The sequence below is a fragment of the Petaurus breviceps genome, unplaced genomic scaffold (assembly GCF_028583685.1).
Source record: "Petaurus breviceps papuanus isolate PSGF00001 unplaced genomic scaffold, PetGlider_PUasm1.0 98, whole genome shotgun sequence".
Classification (NCBI taxonomy): Eukaryota; Metazoa; Chordata; class Mammalia; order Diprotodontia; family Petauridae; genus Petaurus; species Petaurus breviceps.
In genome coordinates, this window is record NW_027187460.1 from 50,657,074 (window position 1) to 50,678,346 (window position 21,273).

A 21,273-nucleotide genomic window follows, 5' to 3' on the forward strand; every position below is an offset into this window, starting at 1 on the left:
ATCAGAGTTTATATAGCCTTCACCTGGCTCAGAGAATGTAACAACCCTCTTGACTCACTGCCCAATCACAAAGTATCTCCTGAAAAACAAGCTTCCCACCACAAGCTCTAGGTGCACTCAACCTAGGGGCAGGGAAGATCTCAAAAATATACATTCCTAGAACACCTGGAGAAGGGAAGAATTAGTTTAAGATGGCAGCTGTCTTCAAGTATCTGAAGGACTGTCATGCAAAGGTGGATTAGATCTGTTCTTTTGGCCTGAGAGGAAGGAATCAGGAGCAATGGGTAGAAGTTGCAAAGAGGAAAATTAGATGATGTCAGGAACAATTTTAAACTTTTAGCTATCCACCCCCAGCAAAAAAATGGAGCAGGTGGTCTTGTTAGGTTTTCTCTCATTAGAGATTCTTCTAGCAAAATCTAGATGTTATGGTGGGGATTAGTCTGGGGCGTGGGTGGAACTAGATGACCACTGAGATTGTTCTCTTTTAACCCCAAATTCTGTGATTCTGTAAGATAAGGAACAGCTAGTAGTCTAGTTTAGTTGAAGCTCATGTAAAGGAATGGTGGGAAATAAAGTTGGAAAGAATAGGGAGAGGGACTGAACCTATGATTTTATTGGCATATGGAAGCCCAAGGTGAAGAACTCCTTCCACTTGTAGTCTTTGAGAGATGCCTAGAATACTGAGATTAAGTGACTTAGCCTCAGTAATGCAGAGTCATATAGCCAGCATATATCAGAGGCAGGGCTTGAATCTTGGTTTTCCTGGCTTCAAGGCTATCTATGCTCTCTAGAAAGCCAAGGTTGAAACAGATTATGGAAGGCACTGGATGCATTTATATTTTATCTTATGGTAAATCCTGAGGATTTTAAGTAAGGAAGTGATGTGGTGCACTATGCGTTGTTCCTGTCCGTTTCAACAATTTGAGAACTTAAAGGTTTCATAAAATGATCAGGCAGATCAATAGATCTTTATTGTGGTATGTCTTAACAATAATAGAATCTAGATAGCACTTTAAGTTTTGCAAAGTGCTTTAGAAATATGATTTCATTTGATTTTCGCAACTCTGGCAGATAGGTACTTCAGACAACTAGTAAGTAAAGTATTGAGGCTGGATTGGAACTCAGGTCCAGTGCTCTATTCATTGTGATACCTCATTACTTATTTTAACTCACACAACAGAAGGCTTAAAGAGTAATTTGAGACTCCAGGATGAGGAACATGGAGGAACCATGGAAATAAGCTAAAGATACAACTAGTAAGACTCTCAGAACTCCAGGCATAATGGGCATTCTAGACATGTTAGGAATGGGGGAGGGACAGGATGTTTGGCAGTAATCCCACAGGCTTGAAATACCAGGCTTTGCTAACTCTCCCATCACTCATGGTTAAGGTTCTGTATCCTCCACATTAGGGTAGTTTGCCACTCTCTTTCCACCATGGCAGATTATGGTGTAGACAAGGGCAATGAATTTCACAGAGCGGGGGGCTCTCCACCCAGTTGGTCCTGATTGATTTACTCCCCCCCCTTTTTTTCTCATAAACTGGGAGTATCCAAAAAAAAAATAAAAAAATGCTCTCAAAGCAGGCTGTCTCTGCTCCAGATATGCTCTTTCCTCTTGCCTAATATCTCTTTTTTCTTCCTTTTTCTAGAAACTTCTATAACGTTTATGTTCCATACTTATATGAGTACTTTTGCCTACTAATCCCTAGTATTCAAAACAATACTTTTGAAGCATGCTATAAATGCTAGCTACTATTATCATAAAATTCTACCCATATTTTCATAAGACCAAATAGAGCTTCACTGATACATTCATAGGAGTGGGTAAAATTTGGGAGGGTACTTGTTGGGGGTTTCATCACAACTACATTCTTACTAGAATTTTTACCCTAAAAGATTTTGCCCTTACTCCCCTTTACTTCAATACTTCTCTGTTGTTGTCTAAGTGAGAGAGACATTGGTATGCTTATAGGCAAGGATCCACCCAAAAGGAGAGAGATTTAAGATTAAAGATAGATTGTGTATGATAGTGAGGGTAAACTGCTGGAAAAGACAAAAGGAATTGGAATCAAAGGTGCATATATAAGAGCTGGACTTGGCAAGGAGAAGAACCACCTCTTCCTTAAAGATTGGAGTGAAAGAGGAAAGAATGGGAGAAGATGCCTGAGTGATGTCTCGGTGATGTGAAATGAGGGAGAGATAAGAGGAAATTCTTGGAAAATGACTTTATTTTTTTTTTCAGTACAGTATAAGGCTCATTTTAGAGGGGTTAGGGTACTGTAATAGCTTAAGAAGTTGCTGTGGAGAATGGAATAATGAATTATTTAGGGAGGAGTAGAATTATTTCCTTGGGGGCAGCTAGATGTTTCAGTGGATAGAGCACTGGGCCTATATTCCGGAGAACCTGAATTCAAATCCAGCTTCAGACATTTACTAGCTGTGTGATCCTGGGCAAGTCACTTATCCACTTAACCATTGCTTGCCTTGGAAGCAGTTAGGTGGCTCAGTTGATAGAGTACTGGGCCTGAAGTCAGAAATATCTGAGTTCAGATCCAGTCTCAGACACTTCCTACTTGTGTGGCCCTGGGAAAGTCACTTAACCTCTGTTTGCCTTAATCCACTACAGAAGGAAATGGCACACAATTCCAGTAGCATCTACCAAGAAAACCCCATGGATGATATTGGCATGCTGTGGTCCATGGGTTCAGATACAATTGAACAACAGAATTATTTTCTTACTGAAATGAAGGCCCAGTTGAGATTAGATAACAAATTTGTAGTGGACCTTATTTGCTGTTTCATGATTTTCACCAGCTCCATCTGCAGCACATTAATAGGTATGACAGAGAGGGATGGTGAGAGTAATGCAGATCTAGAGTTCAGCAAGTCATGATTGTTGATAGTCCAAGGTAACAAAGGATTTGAGAGTGGCAGAGAGTATAGAGCTGAAGTCATTCACCAAAAAGTCCATTCAGAGAATGGAAGAACTATGGAATGAAAGTCACAGTACAGATGAAGAACAGGGTTAGGAATCATAAGGCAAAGATAAGACAAAGGAATTTTGGAGCTCTTGTACATAGAAGTGAAATACTAGTGGATAATGTATTATAGTTTATCTTTTGTTCTCAAAGAGGACCATGACCTCAAGATGATGCCATGACTTGCAAGTGAGTTGGATTACAGTGAGGGAAGTCTGTGCAGAGTCACCAGCCTCACTTTCTCCTGCAGGGCTATCTGGGTCCAGTGGCCAGATATAGATCAGTACAGCTGGAGATGGCCCAGGATGCAGTGGAAGACTTGGGCTTTTTTAAGCTAAGGTTTTTCGGAGTTCTCACTTTGCCTGAGGCAATACCCATTCAGTGATTAGAGCTGTTTAAGAAGTGGATAATGAGAAGATCAAAGGTATGACTATCTCTATGTGTGGAAGAGGTCGAGTAGAGGAATAGTCAGTTGCTGAGTGATAATGGTTGAGGGATTATCTGGAAGTGGCAATGGGGAAAAAAGTGTTCCAGTGACTCTCAACCCCTTCTTCTGACACAGTTAGTTGGAAATATGAAAGAAGGTAGAGATAGTACTAGAAATAGTTATTAAGAAAGAATGTTACCAGAAAGGATCCATGTCTAATTCAGTGCCAGAATCTGGAAAGAGTGAAAAAGGAAAAAAATTTAAGGTGAAATAAAGTTTATTAGGAGTGGGCTTTCCAGAGAAAAGGAAATGGAAGGGAGCAAGCAGAAATGGAGTAGGCCAGTGAGAATGGGACTGGGTGAAAAATATGAAAATAAGGTAATAGACTTTTGGGGATGGGAAAGAGGGTTTGTATAATGGCAGTCCCAGATTCAGACTCACTGGACTAGGGAGAGCATGAGGGATATAGCAATCATTGAGAAATTTGTCCAGATGGAGTATTAGTAATTGAATGGAGGAGACTAGTGATTAGACTATTAAATATTGAGTAATCCCTGCATTATACCTTCTTCATTCCTACTCCCCAAGTGCCCAATAATGCTAGAGGTGTTCATCAAGCCATGGTGAAGGGGTCCATTACAAACGTATGCAGTATAGACTGGACTGGGGCCCCACTGAAACCTAACAACCCTTTTATTAATCTCTGATGGGGTGCCTCTTACACTGCTCATTGCAGTTGTTCCCTACATTTCCCTCTTTTCTCCATCTCTATTCCTTCCTCTTTCAGCAGACATTTTTTTTCTTTACTGAGATGAAAAGTTTTCTCTACCTTCTATCTTCTTTTCCTTGACTCTAATTCAGAGGATAAGACAACACTAGGTCCTAATAGGTTCAAGACCTTAGAGTAAGCTCTTGATCTCCAACCTGGAAATTCACATTTCTTTTGCTTGTGTACCTTACATGGTCCACTATAGCAAGATGGTCTCATGGCTTGTCTATATTCATCAGTCTTTTCTGCCATCTATCTTGTCACTGATCCCTCTGAGTCAGAGACCATGCCCGGGGGACTTGACCTTTTCAGTTCTGGAACTCTCATCCTGGGGCACACACTGTCCCAATTGGTGAGTGTCTCCCATGACCTATCATGCTCTCAGAATTTTCCCTGTGTACTTGCTGTTTCCTGAACTTTACACTCCATCCTTCCTGCATTTTCACAAGCCAACCCCCATGCCTGGAATTCATTCCTTTCTAATCTCCTCCTTTCAGAAAGTAAAGGGGAGTAAGAGAGAAAGCTTTTAGGATAAAAATTCTAACAAGAATGTGGCTGTGATGAAACTCCCAACAAGTACCTCCTAGATTTTACCCACTCCTATGAATGTATCAGTGAAGGTCTATTTGGGTTCTTATGAAAATATGGGTAAAATTTGATGATAATAGTAGCAAGCATTTATAGCATGCTTCAAAAGTATTGTTTCGAAACCTAGAGGTAGGTACTATTATTATCTTCATTTTACAGATGAGTAAACTAAGACAAGCAGAGGTTAAATGACTTGCCCATAGTCATACTGCTAATAAGTTTCCTAGTCTGAATTTGAACTCGTCTTCCTGACTCCAAGTCTAAAGCTCTTCCTACTATATCACTTGACTCATTAGAGCCTTAATATTTCCTTTGAGATCATCATGCATATGGGAACATATAACACAATTAGTTTTTTTGAAAGCCATTAAGGAGAATGGATTGAAAAGGGAGACTGGAAGCAAGGAACAATTAAAAGGCTATTGTAATGTGTCAGGGAAGAGGTGATTATGGAGCTGAAATAGAATGAAGATTTTGTTAGAGTTCCATCATGATGTGGTTTTGCCTTCTCAAAGGACATAAAACTCTAGCAATAATGTGACTTGGATAGCTTTCCAAAACTCCAACAGGTCAAACTCATTCTTTGCTTTTCAGTGCTACGTGGGAAGAGAGGCTGGTATATTACTCAGACCTGTAGGCAGCTGCCTTCCAGGCTCTAAAGGTCAACCACTCCACCTTGTTTACTTTGGTGGTTTGTACCACTAATGAAGATGGGACAGGCAGGGAGAGGAAGAGCAGGTTTTCAGGGGGAAATGAGGTATCTTTACAATATTGTTCCACAACATAAGTTTTTTATTTTTTTTTAAACATGGACTGACTGTGACTTCACAGGAATAGGGAACACCCAGTGAGGAAACTCCATCTAACAATGTGAATTAAAAACATTTATGTATCTTATAGTCATAAAGAGTTGCCTGAAGCAGTGAAAGGGTAAGTGAATATATTGCCCAGGGTCACACAGTACATGTCACAGGCATGACTTGAACTCAGGTCTCTCTTTCTCAGAGGCCCGGTTCCCTTCCACTATGCCACACTGCATCTCCCCCCACATAGTCCTGATTCAAAAATCAGTGAATGGGAGAAAAAAATCATAAAGCCAGTGATGTAGCTTAGATTCTATCCATTCATATTATTATTATTGTCATATTATTATTTGTATTATCATGACAGGGAAATATAAAAAAGAGAAATAACAGTCCATATTTATATAGTCATTCACAGTCACAAAGCACTTTACATATATTCTCTCATTTAATTCTTATCATCCTGCATTGCATTTTATGCAAATATTGTTATTCTCATTTTACACATGGGAAACTGAAACTTAAGTGACTTATTCAAGTTCATAAAGGAAGCAAATAGAGCATCTAGGACTTGGGTCTAAGATATGTGTCTTTTGACCCTAGGTTTTGTTTCCTTTTTTATTACATATGTTAAATACAGTTTATGTAAATAATAGCTTTCAAAATATTTGAGTAAAGCAATCACTATTATTGCAAAATATTGGAAATTTTTATAATGTTTAATTGAACTTGTCCAACATTTTGCACATGTGATTTTTCCTACCTACACATACTCATCTCATCAGGCTGCCCAAAGATTCATAAACATCCCATCTCACTATCATCAAACAATTGGCTGTGGTCATTCCTAATGTTCATGATGCCCCTGACTCCAGATTATGGAAAATCTGAATAAAATCAGCCCAGTGGATCCATAAACACCACAGTCTCTACTAGTAGAATATAAGTTTCTCGAGAGCAGGATCTATTCTGTTTCTGTCTTTCTATCCCCATTGCCTATTGGAATACCTAACACATAGTAGACACATGGTTATTGTTGTAGTCACTGCAACTAAGGTAAGAATGACTGATGTTTACATCGGACTTTATGCTTTGGAAAGGCTTAAGCTGTATTACCTTACTTGATCACAACAATCCTGTGAAGTAGGTAGCATAAATATTACTTTCCTTGCTTACTACATGAAGAAACTGAGGTTGTGGAATTTTATGCTAAGATCACACAGGGGAAGTTAATGATAGATATAGGATAGAAGGGACCTCAGAGGTCTCTAATTCTAGCCCCTCACATTCCAGATAAGAAAACTAAGACTCGTGGAAGTTAAGTGATGTGCCCAAAGAAAACCAAGTAGTAAGTAACAGAGGGAGGATTTAAACTCAAATATTCTAACTCCAGTCAGGATTTTTTCCAAGGTAGCACACTAAGTGTTGGAGGTAGGGATTTTAACCTGATCCATCATGACTTTAAATTAATTGCTGTTCCCTCTATACCCCATTGCTCCATCCATCAGACCTCAGGCAGAATAGAGATGGGAGGCACTTAATCAATGATTATTGAATAGAATTGAAATTATTTGCTTACTGCAAAATTCCTGCAATAAGATACTGATGTCTATTTCAAGTATAGGAGTCTGGCAACTCAGGGTTTGATCATCCACATTTCATAATTCAATACTTCTCTCAGGTGACCCTGGTCTGTGCTAATATGGATGAAAAGCCTGAAATGCAGAGCAAGAGAAGAGAAACAAAGTCCAGAAAATTGAAATTTTTCTCTACCCTAAAGAGAGGAACAATTTGATCTATTAAAGAGAAGTTTATGTGCTATATTTGTCCTTTGTTTAAATCTGATATATTTAATGTAAATATTTCTTCGATTCATTAATATTTGGTTTCGTTGATAGTTTTAAAACTGATATCTCTACAATGAAATTATTTGGCGCAAAAATAAAACAGTTTTTTAAAAAGCCTTATACAGACTAATGCTGTCCGTTTGCCAGTTTTTTCTTATCTACAGCATTCACAATGGGTTTGAAAAAAGTGAAAATATTTCTGGTAATTCACTGGGGCATGGAAACTTTTACTTGTGCTGTTACTAAGGAAACACTTTTTCATTTATTTTTCTATGTGGGTGCACATCTCAGCAATGGCATAGTAACATGGAATCTAACTATCAATGAATGGAATTATTCCAAAAATAAGATATAAAAACTCTAAATTTCATAGGAAATAATTTTTGGCTTTGAACTTTGTCATAATCACAATAGCTTGAAGCTTTTTATAAAGTCAAAGACTAATTTGCCTCTATTATATAGAAAAAAATGAAGAAAGACCATTAAGTAAAGCCTGCATCACAATCAATAAAATGTCTAAATGTCTTCTGATATTTTAGTTAGTAATTTAACTTAATATGACAGAGTGAATAGAGTCCTGGGCCTGGAAACGGAAGACCAAAATTAAAATCTAACCTTAGACACTTACCAGCTATGTGACAATGGGCAAGCCACTTAACCTCTATTTGCCTTAGTTCCTCAATTGTAAAATGAGGATAATAATAATATCTATCTCCCTGAATTATTGTGAAGATTAAATGATATAATAATTGTAAAGCCTTTAGCACAATGCCTGTGAATAGTAAATACTATATAAATATTAATTATTATTATTGTTGTTAACAATAATAATAAAAACTACTCAATTTTATTTTATTCACATAGCTTATCTCAAAGAGTTTATTGAGACATAGATGGGTGCACTTTTCTAAAAATAATTTTAATTAAGATGTAAAATTCAAAAAATGGAATGAAATGTGAAGTCATTAAGACCAAGTTCAAAAGCCAAGGATTAGTGGAAGAGGTATTTGATCTCCAGGAACAAGAAACAGCTAAAGTTTTATTTTAAGACTTCTAAGGTATAACGTGCTTTGGGTACCAGGTACTGAAAACCACAGTTCCTTGATAGCAATATGATTGATGTTTCATTCCTATACTTTTATCATGGGAAAATGTCAGTGAGAGCAAAGATGACAGTGACATCTACAGCAGATACTTAAAAGTACTTTCCCAAGGATAGGTAGAATAGGTCAGACTAGATACGGTAGCTATCTTGTTCCCAAACTATTGGGGCTAGGCCAGACTTGTTGGGCATTTAGAGACAAGTAACGGTTGAGTAATTTTTGCCAGGGTGTTAGTTCCATAATATTCAATACTTTGTTAAATGACAAATTACTATTTTTTTTTTTTGCTTTTTGGAGGGCAATTGGGGTTAAATGACTTGCCCGAGGTCACACGGTTAGTTTTGTGTGTGTGTTTGTGTGTGTGTGTGTTAAGTATCTGAGGCTGGATTTGAACTCAGGTCCTTCTGACTCCAAGGCTGATGTTCTATTCACTGTGCCACCTAGCTGCCCCGACAAATTACTATTAAACACAAGATTCACTTTTAATTGGTAATTTGCCATCTATCAAAAAAGCATTTATTAAGTATTCACAGTTCCAGGTATTTGCTAGGTACTTGAGATACAAAAACAAAGACTGAAACGATTTTGACACTCAAGGAACTTAAATTCTAACAGAAAAGACAAGAAAAAATATAGATGTGCATATATCCATATGTATATATGTAAATAATATATATACATATATTTGGAATAAATATAAAGGTAATATGTAGAAACTAGGATAACAGTTAAATATAAGATAATTTCAGGGGGTAGGAAAGAAATCACAAAGCTAGTAATGCTTGAGCTGCATCTTAAGAGAAGAGAGGGATTATTTGAGGTATGGGTGAGGAGAGAATGGTATTCTAGATTTTGGAAATAACCAGTCCCAATTGGAGATGGGAAATGGAGTGCTGCATGTGAAGAACAGAGAGAAGGACAGTTTATCTGGCTCTCAGAGTGGGAGGGGGAATAATATTCAAAAAGACTGTAAAGACACATTGCGGTCAGATTGTAAAGAGCCTTAAGAGCTAAACAGAGGAGTTTGTGTTTTATCCTAGAGACAACAATCAACTATGAAATTGATTGAGGAGAATGACATAGTCATATCATGGTACTTAAGGAAAATTACTATGGCAACAGTATATGAGGTGGATTGGATTGGAGAGACTTGAGGCAGGGATATCAAATAGAGGTCCATGGCAATAATCTAGGGAAGAGATGATGAAGGCCTGAACCATGGTCAGAGGAGTATGAACCAAGAGAAGGGGGCAGATGTGAGAGATTTGGAAGTAGAAAAGACAAGGTCTGACAAATGACTGGATAATTGGAGTGAAAGAGATTTAAAAATTGTAGATATCTAAAATCAGATAAAATGGAAGAAATATGATGCTTTTGACAGAAATAGGAGTTTAGAAGAAGAATGGCTTTGAGGGGAGAGAGGAGGAATGATGTCCTGTTTTGGATACATTGAATATGAGATGCTCATTAGACATTCATTTGAAATGTCAAATAGACAATTAATGACATGGTACTTCAATTCATAGAGGAGACTGGGCCTGGATATATGGATCTGCAAGTCATCTGCACAGAGGTGACAATTAAACATGAAAGCAGAATAGGTTCCAAGAGAAATACTGTAGAGAGAGGAGAGTTAGGGGATTAGGACATAGACTGAGGGAATGCTTATAGTTAGGGGTCATGTTATGGCTGATGATCCACAAAGGACATATAAATGGAACTATTAGGTAGGAGGAGAGCCATGAGAAAGTAATAATAATAGTGGCTGGCATTTCTATGGGCCTCTACAAATATTATGTTATTTGACCCTCATAACAACCTTGAGAGGTAGGTACTATTATCATCTCCATTTTAGAGTTGAGAAAACTGAAATTAAATGACTTGTCCAGGATCAGCTAGGAAGTATATGAGGTCCCCTTGAACTTTGGTCCTTATTGACTCCCAGTGCAGTGTCCTATCCACTGTGCCACCTGGATAGCCCTAAAAGGCAGGCGAAAGTATCCAGATGGAGAAGGGTGGTCAACAGTGTCAAATTCAGTATCAAGAAGCATTCCAAAATACCAAAAAATTTTCATCACATTTAGCAATTAAGAGATCACTGGTAAACTTGGAGAGAATAGTTTCACTTTAGTAATGAAGTCAAAAGTCAGGTTGCAAAGGAATGAGAGTGAGAGGAAAAAAAACAGAGACAGTCATTTTAGATTCCTTTTTCTGGGATTTAGTTGAGAAAGGGAGAGATACAGGACAACGATTAGAGGGGATAGTGGAGTTTAATGAGGTTTTTTTAAGGATGAAGGAGACCTGGGCATGTTTGAAGACAATGGGGTAAAAATCAGCAAATAAGAAAGAGACAGACTGAGAGACAGAGACAAAGGGCCAGAGACATACAAAGAGAGACAGACAGACATAGACACACAGAGACAGAATTAGAAGTAGAAATAGAAACAGAGACAGAGAGTGATAGGAACAGAGACAAAGAGACAGAGACATACAAAGAGAGACAGACAGACATAGACACACAGAGACAGAATTAGAAGTAGAAATAGAAACAGAGACAGAGAGTGATAGGAACAGAGACAAAGAGACAGAGCTAAAGACAGAGACAGAGACACAGAGAGAACAGCTGAGGTGAGAGGACGGGCTGTTTCTTACTTTCTTTTATCCCTAGTGCTTAGCACACTGCTGGGTATAAAGTCGTTATTTAATAAATGCATATTGTAGTTGTTGTTTTTGGAGAAGATCGCAGAATCAAGGTCATAAAAAGAAGGATTTGCTCTTGTGAGAAGAGCCAGCTTATTGTCAGACACTGTGAAAAAGGAAAAGTTAGTAGGGGGATGATGTCAAGGCCTTTTGAGATGAAGGGAAGAAGAGGGAGCTCAAGCTGAATGACCTCAATTTTTTCAGCAAGGTAAGAGATGAGGTCTTGAGCTGAAAGAAAATAGGGGAGAGGAAGGTCTTGGAGGCTAGAGGAGAAAAGAAAAGCTTTGGAGTAGCTAAAAGAATTTCTAACAATTAAAAAGCAGGTGGACTTTTAAAATTTGTCTCTAACAACATGGTTTGCCCTGGTTACTAACTCCAAGTAAAAGTAAAGGAATACTATACAAGGAATGGGGGAGGGAAAACTGAACAAGAATTGGAGTAAAGGACCTAGAAATATTCTCACAAACTGCTTCAGTCTTTTGCAGAATCACTAATTTATGCTATTGAAAATAATTTCAATCTAGTTTACATTTGTTTCTTGCTGAGATCAAGGAGTTACAGACGGACAGACTGTATTCCATTTATATTCATAAAATATTAAACACTGGAGTAGGCCTCTGGCGTTGAGGGAGATCCTCTATGGAAGATTTACGGAAATCATCCATGGAATAAATTACACAGTTAAAAAAGCAGAGGGTTGTCATTTTCCCTAGGGGAGGATCACCTACACTAGTCTGGGAGTCCATTGAAGTATGCTTGGTGCCCAGAGAGTCAAGTTAATAAGAACTTACCAAGTGTCTCCTATGTACCAGGCACTGTGCTAATCGCTAGGGATAAAAAGAAAGCAAAAAAGAGTTCCTGGTCTCACTTTGATCATTCTCTTTTTTTTTTTTCCTTCTGTCTTTTTAGGGATACAAGAAAGGCAATTTTAGGGATAAACCAAGGCAAAAAATTTTAAAAATCCCTGCCCTCAAGTGGTGGAGACAACATCCAAATAACTATGTACAAACAAGATTTATACAGGATAAATTGGAGATAAACAATGGAAGGTAGGCACTAGCTTTAAAGGGAATCTAGAAAGGCGTCTTGCTTAAATGTGTGACTTATCTGGGTTCTGACAGATGCCAGGGAAGAGGAGGGAGAGAATTCTAGGGATAAAGGACTGCCAGTGAAAATATACTGAATTTGAAGACAAGCAAGGAGGCCAGTTTCAGTAAATCACTTAGTATGTAGAAAAGAGCAAGTCATAAGAAGACTCCATAAGGTAGGAATGAGCTAGGTTATGAAGACCTTCAAAACAGAGCATTTTATATTTAATCATAGAGGTAATAAGGAACCACTGGAATTTATTGAATGTCAGTCTTGAGATTTAACATCACTTATGACAGCTGAGTAGAGTACTGGAGTGGGGGAGATGAGACAATTGGAAACTATTTCAATAGTTTAAGTTTGAAATGATGAAAGCCTATACCAGGGTGATGGCATTTTTCTTTTTTTTTTTTTTGGAGGGGGGAAGGCAAGACAGTTGGGATTAAGTGACTTTCCCAAGGTCACACAGCTAGTAAGTGTGTCAAGTGTCTGAAGCTGAATTTGAACTCAGGTCCTCCTGACTTCAGGGTCGGTGTTCTCTTCACTGAGCCACCTACCTGTCCCCAGGGTGATGGCATTTTCAGAAGAGAGAAGAGGGCATATATGAGAGATGTTATGAAAGTAGAATCAACTTGGCAACTGACTGAATACATGGAGAGTAAAGGACAAAGACCAAGTTGAGAGACTGGGAGGATGGTAGTGTCCTTGACAGTAATAGGGCAAAGTTAGAAAGAGGGGGGAATTTTCAGAGAAAGATAATGAATTCGGTTTTTGATGTGGTATTTGTAACTAAATAGCTAACAATGTTTTCCAAGTGGAGATGCAACTTATAATACTTCTCAAAATTCCACATTTATTTTAAAGAAAGGCAAAGTAGGCCATTTTATTGAATTTTAAATTGTTTCTTTTCCACCACCTAAAAAACCTTTAAAGATCAGAACTGTACTGATTTTTAACCTTCAGGAAGTATAGAATTGAAAGAATGAGGATGGAAAGTTGGGAAAGGAAATCACATTTCTACCTGCTTCTAGAAACCATTTATTCAGTCAACAAATTTTTGCCAGAAGCCTATTATATGCTTCTATTATGGCAGACAATATGAAGGATACAAAAAATAGGGCAAAAAAGATGACGTTGCTCTTAAGCAAAAAAATGGTGTTCAAGAGATGATCAAGGTAATATGACAGAGAGAGGGTAGGCAGTTTGGGGAACTTTCTTTTTTTTCCTCTTTAACCCTCTCCTCCCCCCCCCCAAAGCCTAGTGCTTTTATTTGGCATGAAAAAATCCCACTTAACAAATGAAGTGACAAGTATGATCGCTTCACTTATCCAGATCCAGGCCTTAGATCCAAGCAAGTAATTAAAAACAAGAACTTAGTTGGGCAGGTTCCCAGGAATTCTTGGAAGGTTGGTGATCAGGAGGCTAAGGAATGGAATTTTACTTTGCTGGCCAGGTAGAGAGAACAGTCAATCAATCAATTAATCAAGAAGCATTAATTAAGTGTCTACCATGGGCCACACACTATAATAGGTACTAGAGATACAAATGCTCTAAGCCCTCAAGGACTTTACATTCTTAATAAGATAAAAAATAGTACAGTGGATAAATCTTAAATACTTTAAATATATAGAAATATATCATACAAATGAATATGTATGCATATATCCGCATGGATATATATGCGTATTTATATGTTCATTCATATTACTGGCAATAACCATGTTTAAGGGATATACATACACATTCTGTCTCAAAATTGGAAACTAAGACAAAAAGGAAACATACCTTCTCCTCTTATAGTCAGCCGTGTTGCTCCATTTATGCTTCCATATTTAGGTAATATTTCTGTGACTTTAGAAATAGTCTTATGGGCATCTGAAAAGTGGTCAAATGATAAGAATGTAAAAACAGAAAGCACAAAATTCCTATCATTAATCAGAAAGTCTGATACTTATGTTGTGTAGTACAGCCATATAGGAGAAAGAATCACTGAGATTATAGAACTGGAAGGAAAGGAAACTTAATATTATTTCTAGTTTTATTAGTATTTACTGGGTATCTGAAAGATATTTATTTTGACTTAATACATAATAGCATCTAATGATCATGGAAAAATATATAATTTTAGGCTTAGAATTAGTCACAAAAATAAATAGTCTCTGTGAAACTTTTTCTAATCAGAAATCTTAGCTGAGGTGTTCACAGGAGAAAAATATACTTTAATTTTAGCTTTTTTGATTGGTGTGTGTGTGTGTGTGTGTGTGTGTGTGATCTGAAATTTCATTGGCACAGGAAGCATAACCTTTACCAGTATAAGCCATCCCCTGCACTAAAATTAGTACTCATCTAGTTAATGCTATGTGCAAAGCATTGTTAATAGTTACAATGGGGGAATAGAGAAATAGGCAAGCATTTGTTGTGTTTTCTGAGTGCCAGGCACTGTGCTAGACACTGGGGATATAAAGACAAACCAAACAGTCCCTGCTCTCACATTCTACTGGACACAATTCTTCATTATTATTCATTTACAAAAAGCAATTATTATATAATATTTAATTTCATATGACAGATAAAGTGTCTTATAATCTTGTAAAATAAAAAATATGAAAATTTTAAGGATAAGCAAATATTGGGATGGAAAGTAGAAAAAGTAACTGTGAGATTACAAAGTCAAGTCAAGGTAGAGTTAGAGATCAACCTTACCCACATAATTTACAACATTATGAAGATGAATCTGGACAAACATATGTAAAGTGTTTGGCCATGGTAGAAGAAAGACATGAACAGGTTTAAAAAATGACATACATACACATATACATATTTAAAATCAGAGCTTCACAAAAATGAATAATCTAGTCTTTGTGAAACTTTTTCTAATCAGAAATCTTAGCTGAGGTGTTCACAGGAGAATGTACTTTAATTTTAGCTTTTTTGATTGGGTTGTGTTTGTGTGTGTGTGTGTGTGTGTGTGATCTGAAATTTTCATTGGCACAGGAAGCATAACCTTTACCAGTATAAGGCATCCCCTGCACTAGGAACTTCTAGTGCTGCCAGGGGCATTTAGAGTTTAAGTGACTTGTATAGTCAGAAGTAGGATTTGAATACAAGTCTTCCTGACTATAAAGTTGTATATCTACCAAGTTTTATACATACTAAATTTTACGTGTGTGCTAGGTATCAGATCTGAAAAAAACACAATGGACATTGCCACAAGAATTAAAAGAAATTAGAAATCTAGAAGTAACCTGTAATTTTTTTTTTTTAAGTAGACTTCAGGAAAGTAAGCACAGCATTTTTTTTAGTTGCAAATCGGAAGATAATATATGAAAATCAGGTGAAAATGTCACTAGTATTATTGTAATACTTTGCCAGATTCATAGGGATAATTTTACAGAAGGCTGACAGAAAATGCCATAAAAATTGTTAAATGGTTGGAAAATGGGACATATGAGAAGAGGAGCTTTAATTAAGTAGTTTAAGATTAGGATAATATAAGTAATAAGTAGTTTAAGATTAGGCTAATGACTACACACACACACACACAGACACACACACACATATTCAGTAAAAATAGCCAAAAGGTTTTAATATGCCCTGCAGAAAGCCCTCTCCCCAGCTCCTTTTCCATGCCCTAAGCACATGCCTCCTTGCCTTTAGAATTCTAGAGTTGATTAAAATGTTTATATCTCCAGACAATGTACAGTCAAGGATAGGAAACCTAGCACTTGTTACTATATCTTATCTAGCCCCATAATGTGTCTCAAGTTTATCCTTTTACAGTTATCTGGCCCTGCACTTCACTCCAGTTTCTTATCTCATCAGCCTCTTCCCAGACCTCTCCCTGGAAACAGTCTGAGGACACTATGCAATCTGCCCTGCTGCCACATACCTCACCTCATTGCTCTCCAGTGCTTTTTCTAGTTTATTGGGGCTTTGGAAGTGTGACTGGTAAAATATCCCACCCCAAACCTACAATCCCTGGTTATTCTTTTCCCTGGTGAAACGCTAGGGGAAAATTTTAGATAAATCAATTACTAAAACGAAATAATGAAAAACCTAACATAAACCATCTCTGTCTTGAGCCTGAAGTCTATTGGAGAAAGCACTGACCGTGGAGTCAGAAGACATGAGCCCAAGTTCTGCCTCTGATGCTTAATCTCTGTGTGACCTTGGGCAAGTCACTTAATCTTCATGGGTCTCAATTCCTCTGTAAATATAGAAGTTCTGCTACATGGCCTCTGAGATTTTTTCCAGCCGTATTAGAAATATCTATATCTATAGAAATATCTATAATCCCCTCCTGAGCTTTACTCACACTCCCTTCTTCCCAACACCCCTCCACCCCCACCCCATGCCTACAAAGCTGGTAAACATTGAATGTCTTCACTGTCCCCCAGACACCCGACCAAATCTTTTTCTCCTATCCTTTCTGGCTTCTCCCGGAGTTTTCCCTGGACACGGAGTTTTCTTTTTCTGGAAGTGTAGGTGCTTGAGTTTCCACTTCTCGCCCGGCGGGGCTGGAACTGAGTGGGGTTTGGGGGGAGGGAGGATAGCAAGGGTCGTGCCAATAGTACGTCCATGATGCGGCAGCGCCCACCCCATCTCTCTCCCGAGTTACCTGTGCCATGCTCCGCTGCGCTGAAGAGCAGCGCCAACAGGTACAAGGTAGCGCATACGCTCTGGCGCCCCATGATCTGTGCTCAGTCAGGAACTGCTGTTAGGGCCGCTGCTGGGGTCTTCGCCCCGAGCCTCCCTGACAGCCTCTGGCAGCTGGAATAGCGGTTCTCTAACAAGTTCCACACCCAGGACCTAAAGCGCACCAACTGAGAAGTTCTCACACCCTCCCAGACCCTGGCACGCTCGCAAACCGCCCGCCCCGCCCCATTTATGCTCGGGCCACTTGCTAACCCAACTCCCAACAAACAGCTTGTAGTGCTGATAACAAAGCTTTGCAGATCCCCCGGGAAACAGAGCCCAGCCCGCGACACGCTATCAGTCCAGTCCTGACTTACCCAGGAGAGAATCATTAGATACTGGTGCTCTTAATTTATGTTGCGTTCTCTGTTCGCTGTCTGCTTTAGTTGTCTGTGTTCCTTTCTTTTTAGGCCCTGGAACTGCAAGCTTCAATTTTAGCTCTGCTGATTAAAATGTTATTAATCATCCATGGGGTCTTCCTGGACACATCCAAGCACAGTCTGCACCTATTTGGCTCATATAACTTTTTAGTAGTATAAGAGACTATAGAGTAGTGATTAGAGAACTATACTCACTGTCAGTAAGACCTATGTTTGAACCCTCCTCTGACACATACTGGCCATGTGGATATGGGCAAGTCTCTTTTTAAAATTTTTATTTATTTTATTTTTTATTTATGGAATAAAACAAGCATTTCCTTAACATAGTATAATAAAAAAGATGATTGCTCACAAAACTGCAAATCTATTATGTACAATTTACTATTCCTTTTTTTTAAAATAAGGCAAACCTCTTAATACCTAAGTACTCCTCAGATCAGAGGTTGTAACGCAGGGGCCCCAAAACATCAGGATGTAGTCTGAACCAAATGAAAATGTAATTGGGAAATATTCAACGAAATAATAAAATACAATAGAACATAGATATTGTTCATATGTGGTTCTTTTTAAAAATGTTTTTATTTATTATATATTTCCCAGTTATGTGTAAAACATTTTTTAACATTCATTTAAAAAATTTTTGAGTTCTAAATTCCCTCCCTCCAGCCTTGAGAAGACAAGCAGAATGATATTGATTATACATATAAAATCATGCAAAACATAATACTGTGTGCGGTTTTCTAAATTGACATGCAGCTTACAGGGAACTTTGTGTATGGTTTAGTGACCCTCCTTTCTATCACTGCCCCAGATAACTTTTTCCTACTAGAATCTTCGGAGGAGGTAGAGATTGGCATTTATAGAGGGAGTTTCACATATACCAATGAAATAACAGGTCTTAAAAAGAGAGAACTAGTACATTTTGTCATGTTTCTTTGTATTGGTGATATTTTAATTATCCTGTAATGTATATGAATGTAGGAAGTCCACAAGAAGAATGGGATATTTACAGATGAATAAAGTACGTGAAAGGAACTATATGACCTGACCACCTCCTTCTGTGCAGTTGTAATAGGTCCAGCCTAAAACAACAAAATGCTACCACAGAGGTCCTGGCTCTCCTTGCTTTTACTTGCTTGGCTCTAAAGGGAGGAAGAGGGTGGTTGCTCTTCAGAATTCTGGCCTTCCTGCCCCACAGATCAACTGCCTGGCATTCCTGATTCTGGTAACTGGTTGGTATAATTTCTTGACTTAAGATTCTTAAGGGGAAATGGGCTCATGAGGGATGAAGACTTCAAGAATGAAATTCTGAAAATTCACAAATTATCTTGATATGGATTAGATAATTTCTATGGTCCCCTCTAACACTAAAACCTATGACATGCTAAAAACTACAGAATCTCATTTTGAAGAGACCTCAGAGACCACCTAATTGAACCTGTATAAATGAACAGGAATTCTTTCTCTAATATCCCCAAATGGTGATTGAGTCTCTTTTCAAAGATCTTGAGGAAAGAAGGGGTTGGATTCAATGACCCTTTCTCTTCTAAATCTAAGAGCCCACTATCCCTTCCTGCCACTTTGTCACTACTATCATAGAAAGAGTAGGTGGCTATACATGAGGGAGAATTTTGTAGCTTTCTTCATTTCATGGTTTGTCATAGCTAATTAATTCATTCTTCATCAAGTGGCTGGCTCCTGGAAATGAGATCCTTTATACTTAGGTAGTTTGGTCCTTGGAAAACACTTTTGGTCTGTTGCTAGGGTCTAAGCTTTTCCAACATGGTAGTACCTGCTAGAATTTATTCTTTGCTGGCATTCTATTCATGAATGCAGGGTCACCTGCTACAATAAGGCATCAGAGTAGGACTTTGGGGAGGAATGGGGGACTATTGCATCAGGGAACAGTTTAAGATCATTGAATATACTTCATTCTTTTGTATCATATTTTCTTCTAATTTGTTGTTAGCATTTCTCTTATACTGAATGAAAAAAAAAAGAAATTTAAATGAATTATCTACTTCCCATCATGGCAAAGATTCTTACAAAGTTCAATATTTCCAATTTCCTTCTCCTTTCATGAAAACCAAGGAGAATTTGGCAAGTCATGATAATTCCCAATAGGTTTAAGGTTAGAAATGGCCATATCAAATACTTCTGGTGGCATTTGGTAAACAATTAATAAATACCTGTTTATTGACTTGCATGTTACATGTAGTAGCAAATTCCTATGTTTGACTACATGTGATAGTAAATACCTGTATGATAATTCTTTGTAGTTTTGTTGTTCTTTTGATTCCATTTATTCATTTGCTTGTTATTTTTAATTTATGAAATAACAAGCATTTCCATAATATAATAAAATGAAAAAAAAGATGGTTGCACACGAAACTGCAAATCGCTTATGTACAACTTGCTATTCCTTTTAAATATACAATAAAATTATATTGTAAGCTTTTATTTGTTTATTTTAATGAACTGCATCATCTGAGTTAATGACATGGCAATACTCTGCTGTTTTCCCATGTCTTCTAGTGCTCATAACTTCAGCCAGTCTTGCAGCCTGAGTAAGCCTGGTGACGTTATCTCACTGTCCACACTCCACAACTTGGCTTTTAAGGAGGGACCTTTTCTCCTTTCTCCAGATCCCAATCTTGTCAAGGAGAAGAAATGTTGATAAAATATTATAATGTGTGATTTAATAATTTATTTTTAGCCCCACCTTCATAAGATAGTTTATTTTCTACAATCTATTTCCTCAGTACCCATAGACTTAAGACAGTAAATAATCCTGTAACTTCAATAATGTAGAATTAAAATTTAAAAGAAAACTTAAACCTCTAACTTTCTGTAGAGATAGTCATCACTATCTTCTCCCAGTCTTCCTTCTTCCCAGATCTTCTTTTCCAGCAGGGTGAGGTTCATTAGTATACCAAAGAATCATATAGGAACAGAAAAAAAGAACAACTTTCACTTGCCTTACTCAATGACAAAGAAATGCTGGAGAACATGAATGAATGAAAAATATGGGGTTGCCTCTTCCCCTGGCTCATAAGTTTATTTGTTTCCAGATTTAAGGTGGATAAATTCTCCCTGCAGCCCAGATTGGTCCTTTCTGCTCCAGTGACATGCTACACCCATTGTTCTGGCCACAGCTGCTGGTCTCTCAGCAGGAGGTACCACCATCTCACCTCTGGAAACCAGAATAGGAAAAAAAATATACATAGCAAACACAGGCAACTTCCCTTCAATCTGGTATCATGGATTTGGCTCCAACAATACTCTTATCACAAAGGGATCGATGGTGGTGAAGAAAGAATCCCAGGAATCTACAATGTCAAAATTTGTTCCACTAAGCTTCTGTTATGAGTTATCTTAGGCCTAGGGAAATTTAAACAAGCTGATTGAAAATGGGATGAGCTTTAGTAGTAGTAATGATTTTAAAGCTTCCTCTAAAAGTCTTTGAAGTTTGATGATGACTTGTCAAGTGTTCTACAGGGGGGATTCATGCCTCAGGTAGCACCTGGACTGGATGAATTGTAAGGTACCTTCTGACTCTAAGGCTCCATGCTGGGTGATACATAAGATGTCCAGAACCAATTTGAAGGTCATTCAGACTTTATGTCTCCCGTGTATATGTTAGTTGCCATAAGTTTGGTGATGTGAATTCTAGGATAAACAATTTTGTCAAAGGACTTTTGCTCCTAGCACCTGGTGCTGTCCGTTTTACTGATTCATTAAGGCTTAAGGACCTGGTGGAAGGCTCAGGTGCTAGCAATAATTTTGAAATGCTGCTTGGCAGGTGTTGCCCTTCTGATAAACCTCATGTAATGGTACAAAAAATCTGCCAAGTCAGGCGAGTCTAGCTTTGTTACTTCAAATGCTGTTTTCA

The 21,273-nt window shown here is 37.8% G+C and overlaps 1 protein-coding gene across 1 annotated transcript in view; it reads right to left on the bottom strand.

Annotated features, from left to right (window-relative positions):
- PKHD1L1 (PKHD1 like 1) overlaps window positions 1–17,162 on the bottom strand; it is a 222,093-nt gene extending 204,931 nt beyond the window's left edge. Inside the window, exons 1-2 of the mRNA XM_069081363.1 lie at window positions 16,925–17,162; window positions 14,092–14,181 (exon numbers count right to left, since the gene is read on the bottom strand). Of these exons, the coding sequence (XP_068937464.1) occupies window positions 14,092–14,181; window positions 16,925–16,997 (163 nt within the window). The 5' untranslated portion in view covers window positions 16,998–17,162. The remainder of the gene's footprint in view (window positions 1–14,091; window positions 14,182–16,924) is intronic.
- Between the last annotated feature and the right edge of the window lie 4,111 nt (window positions 17,163–21,273).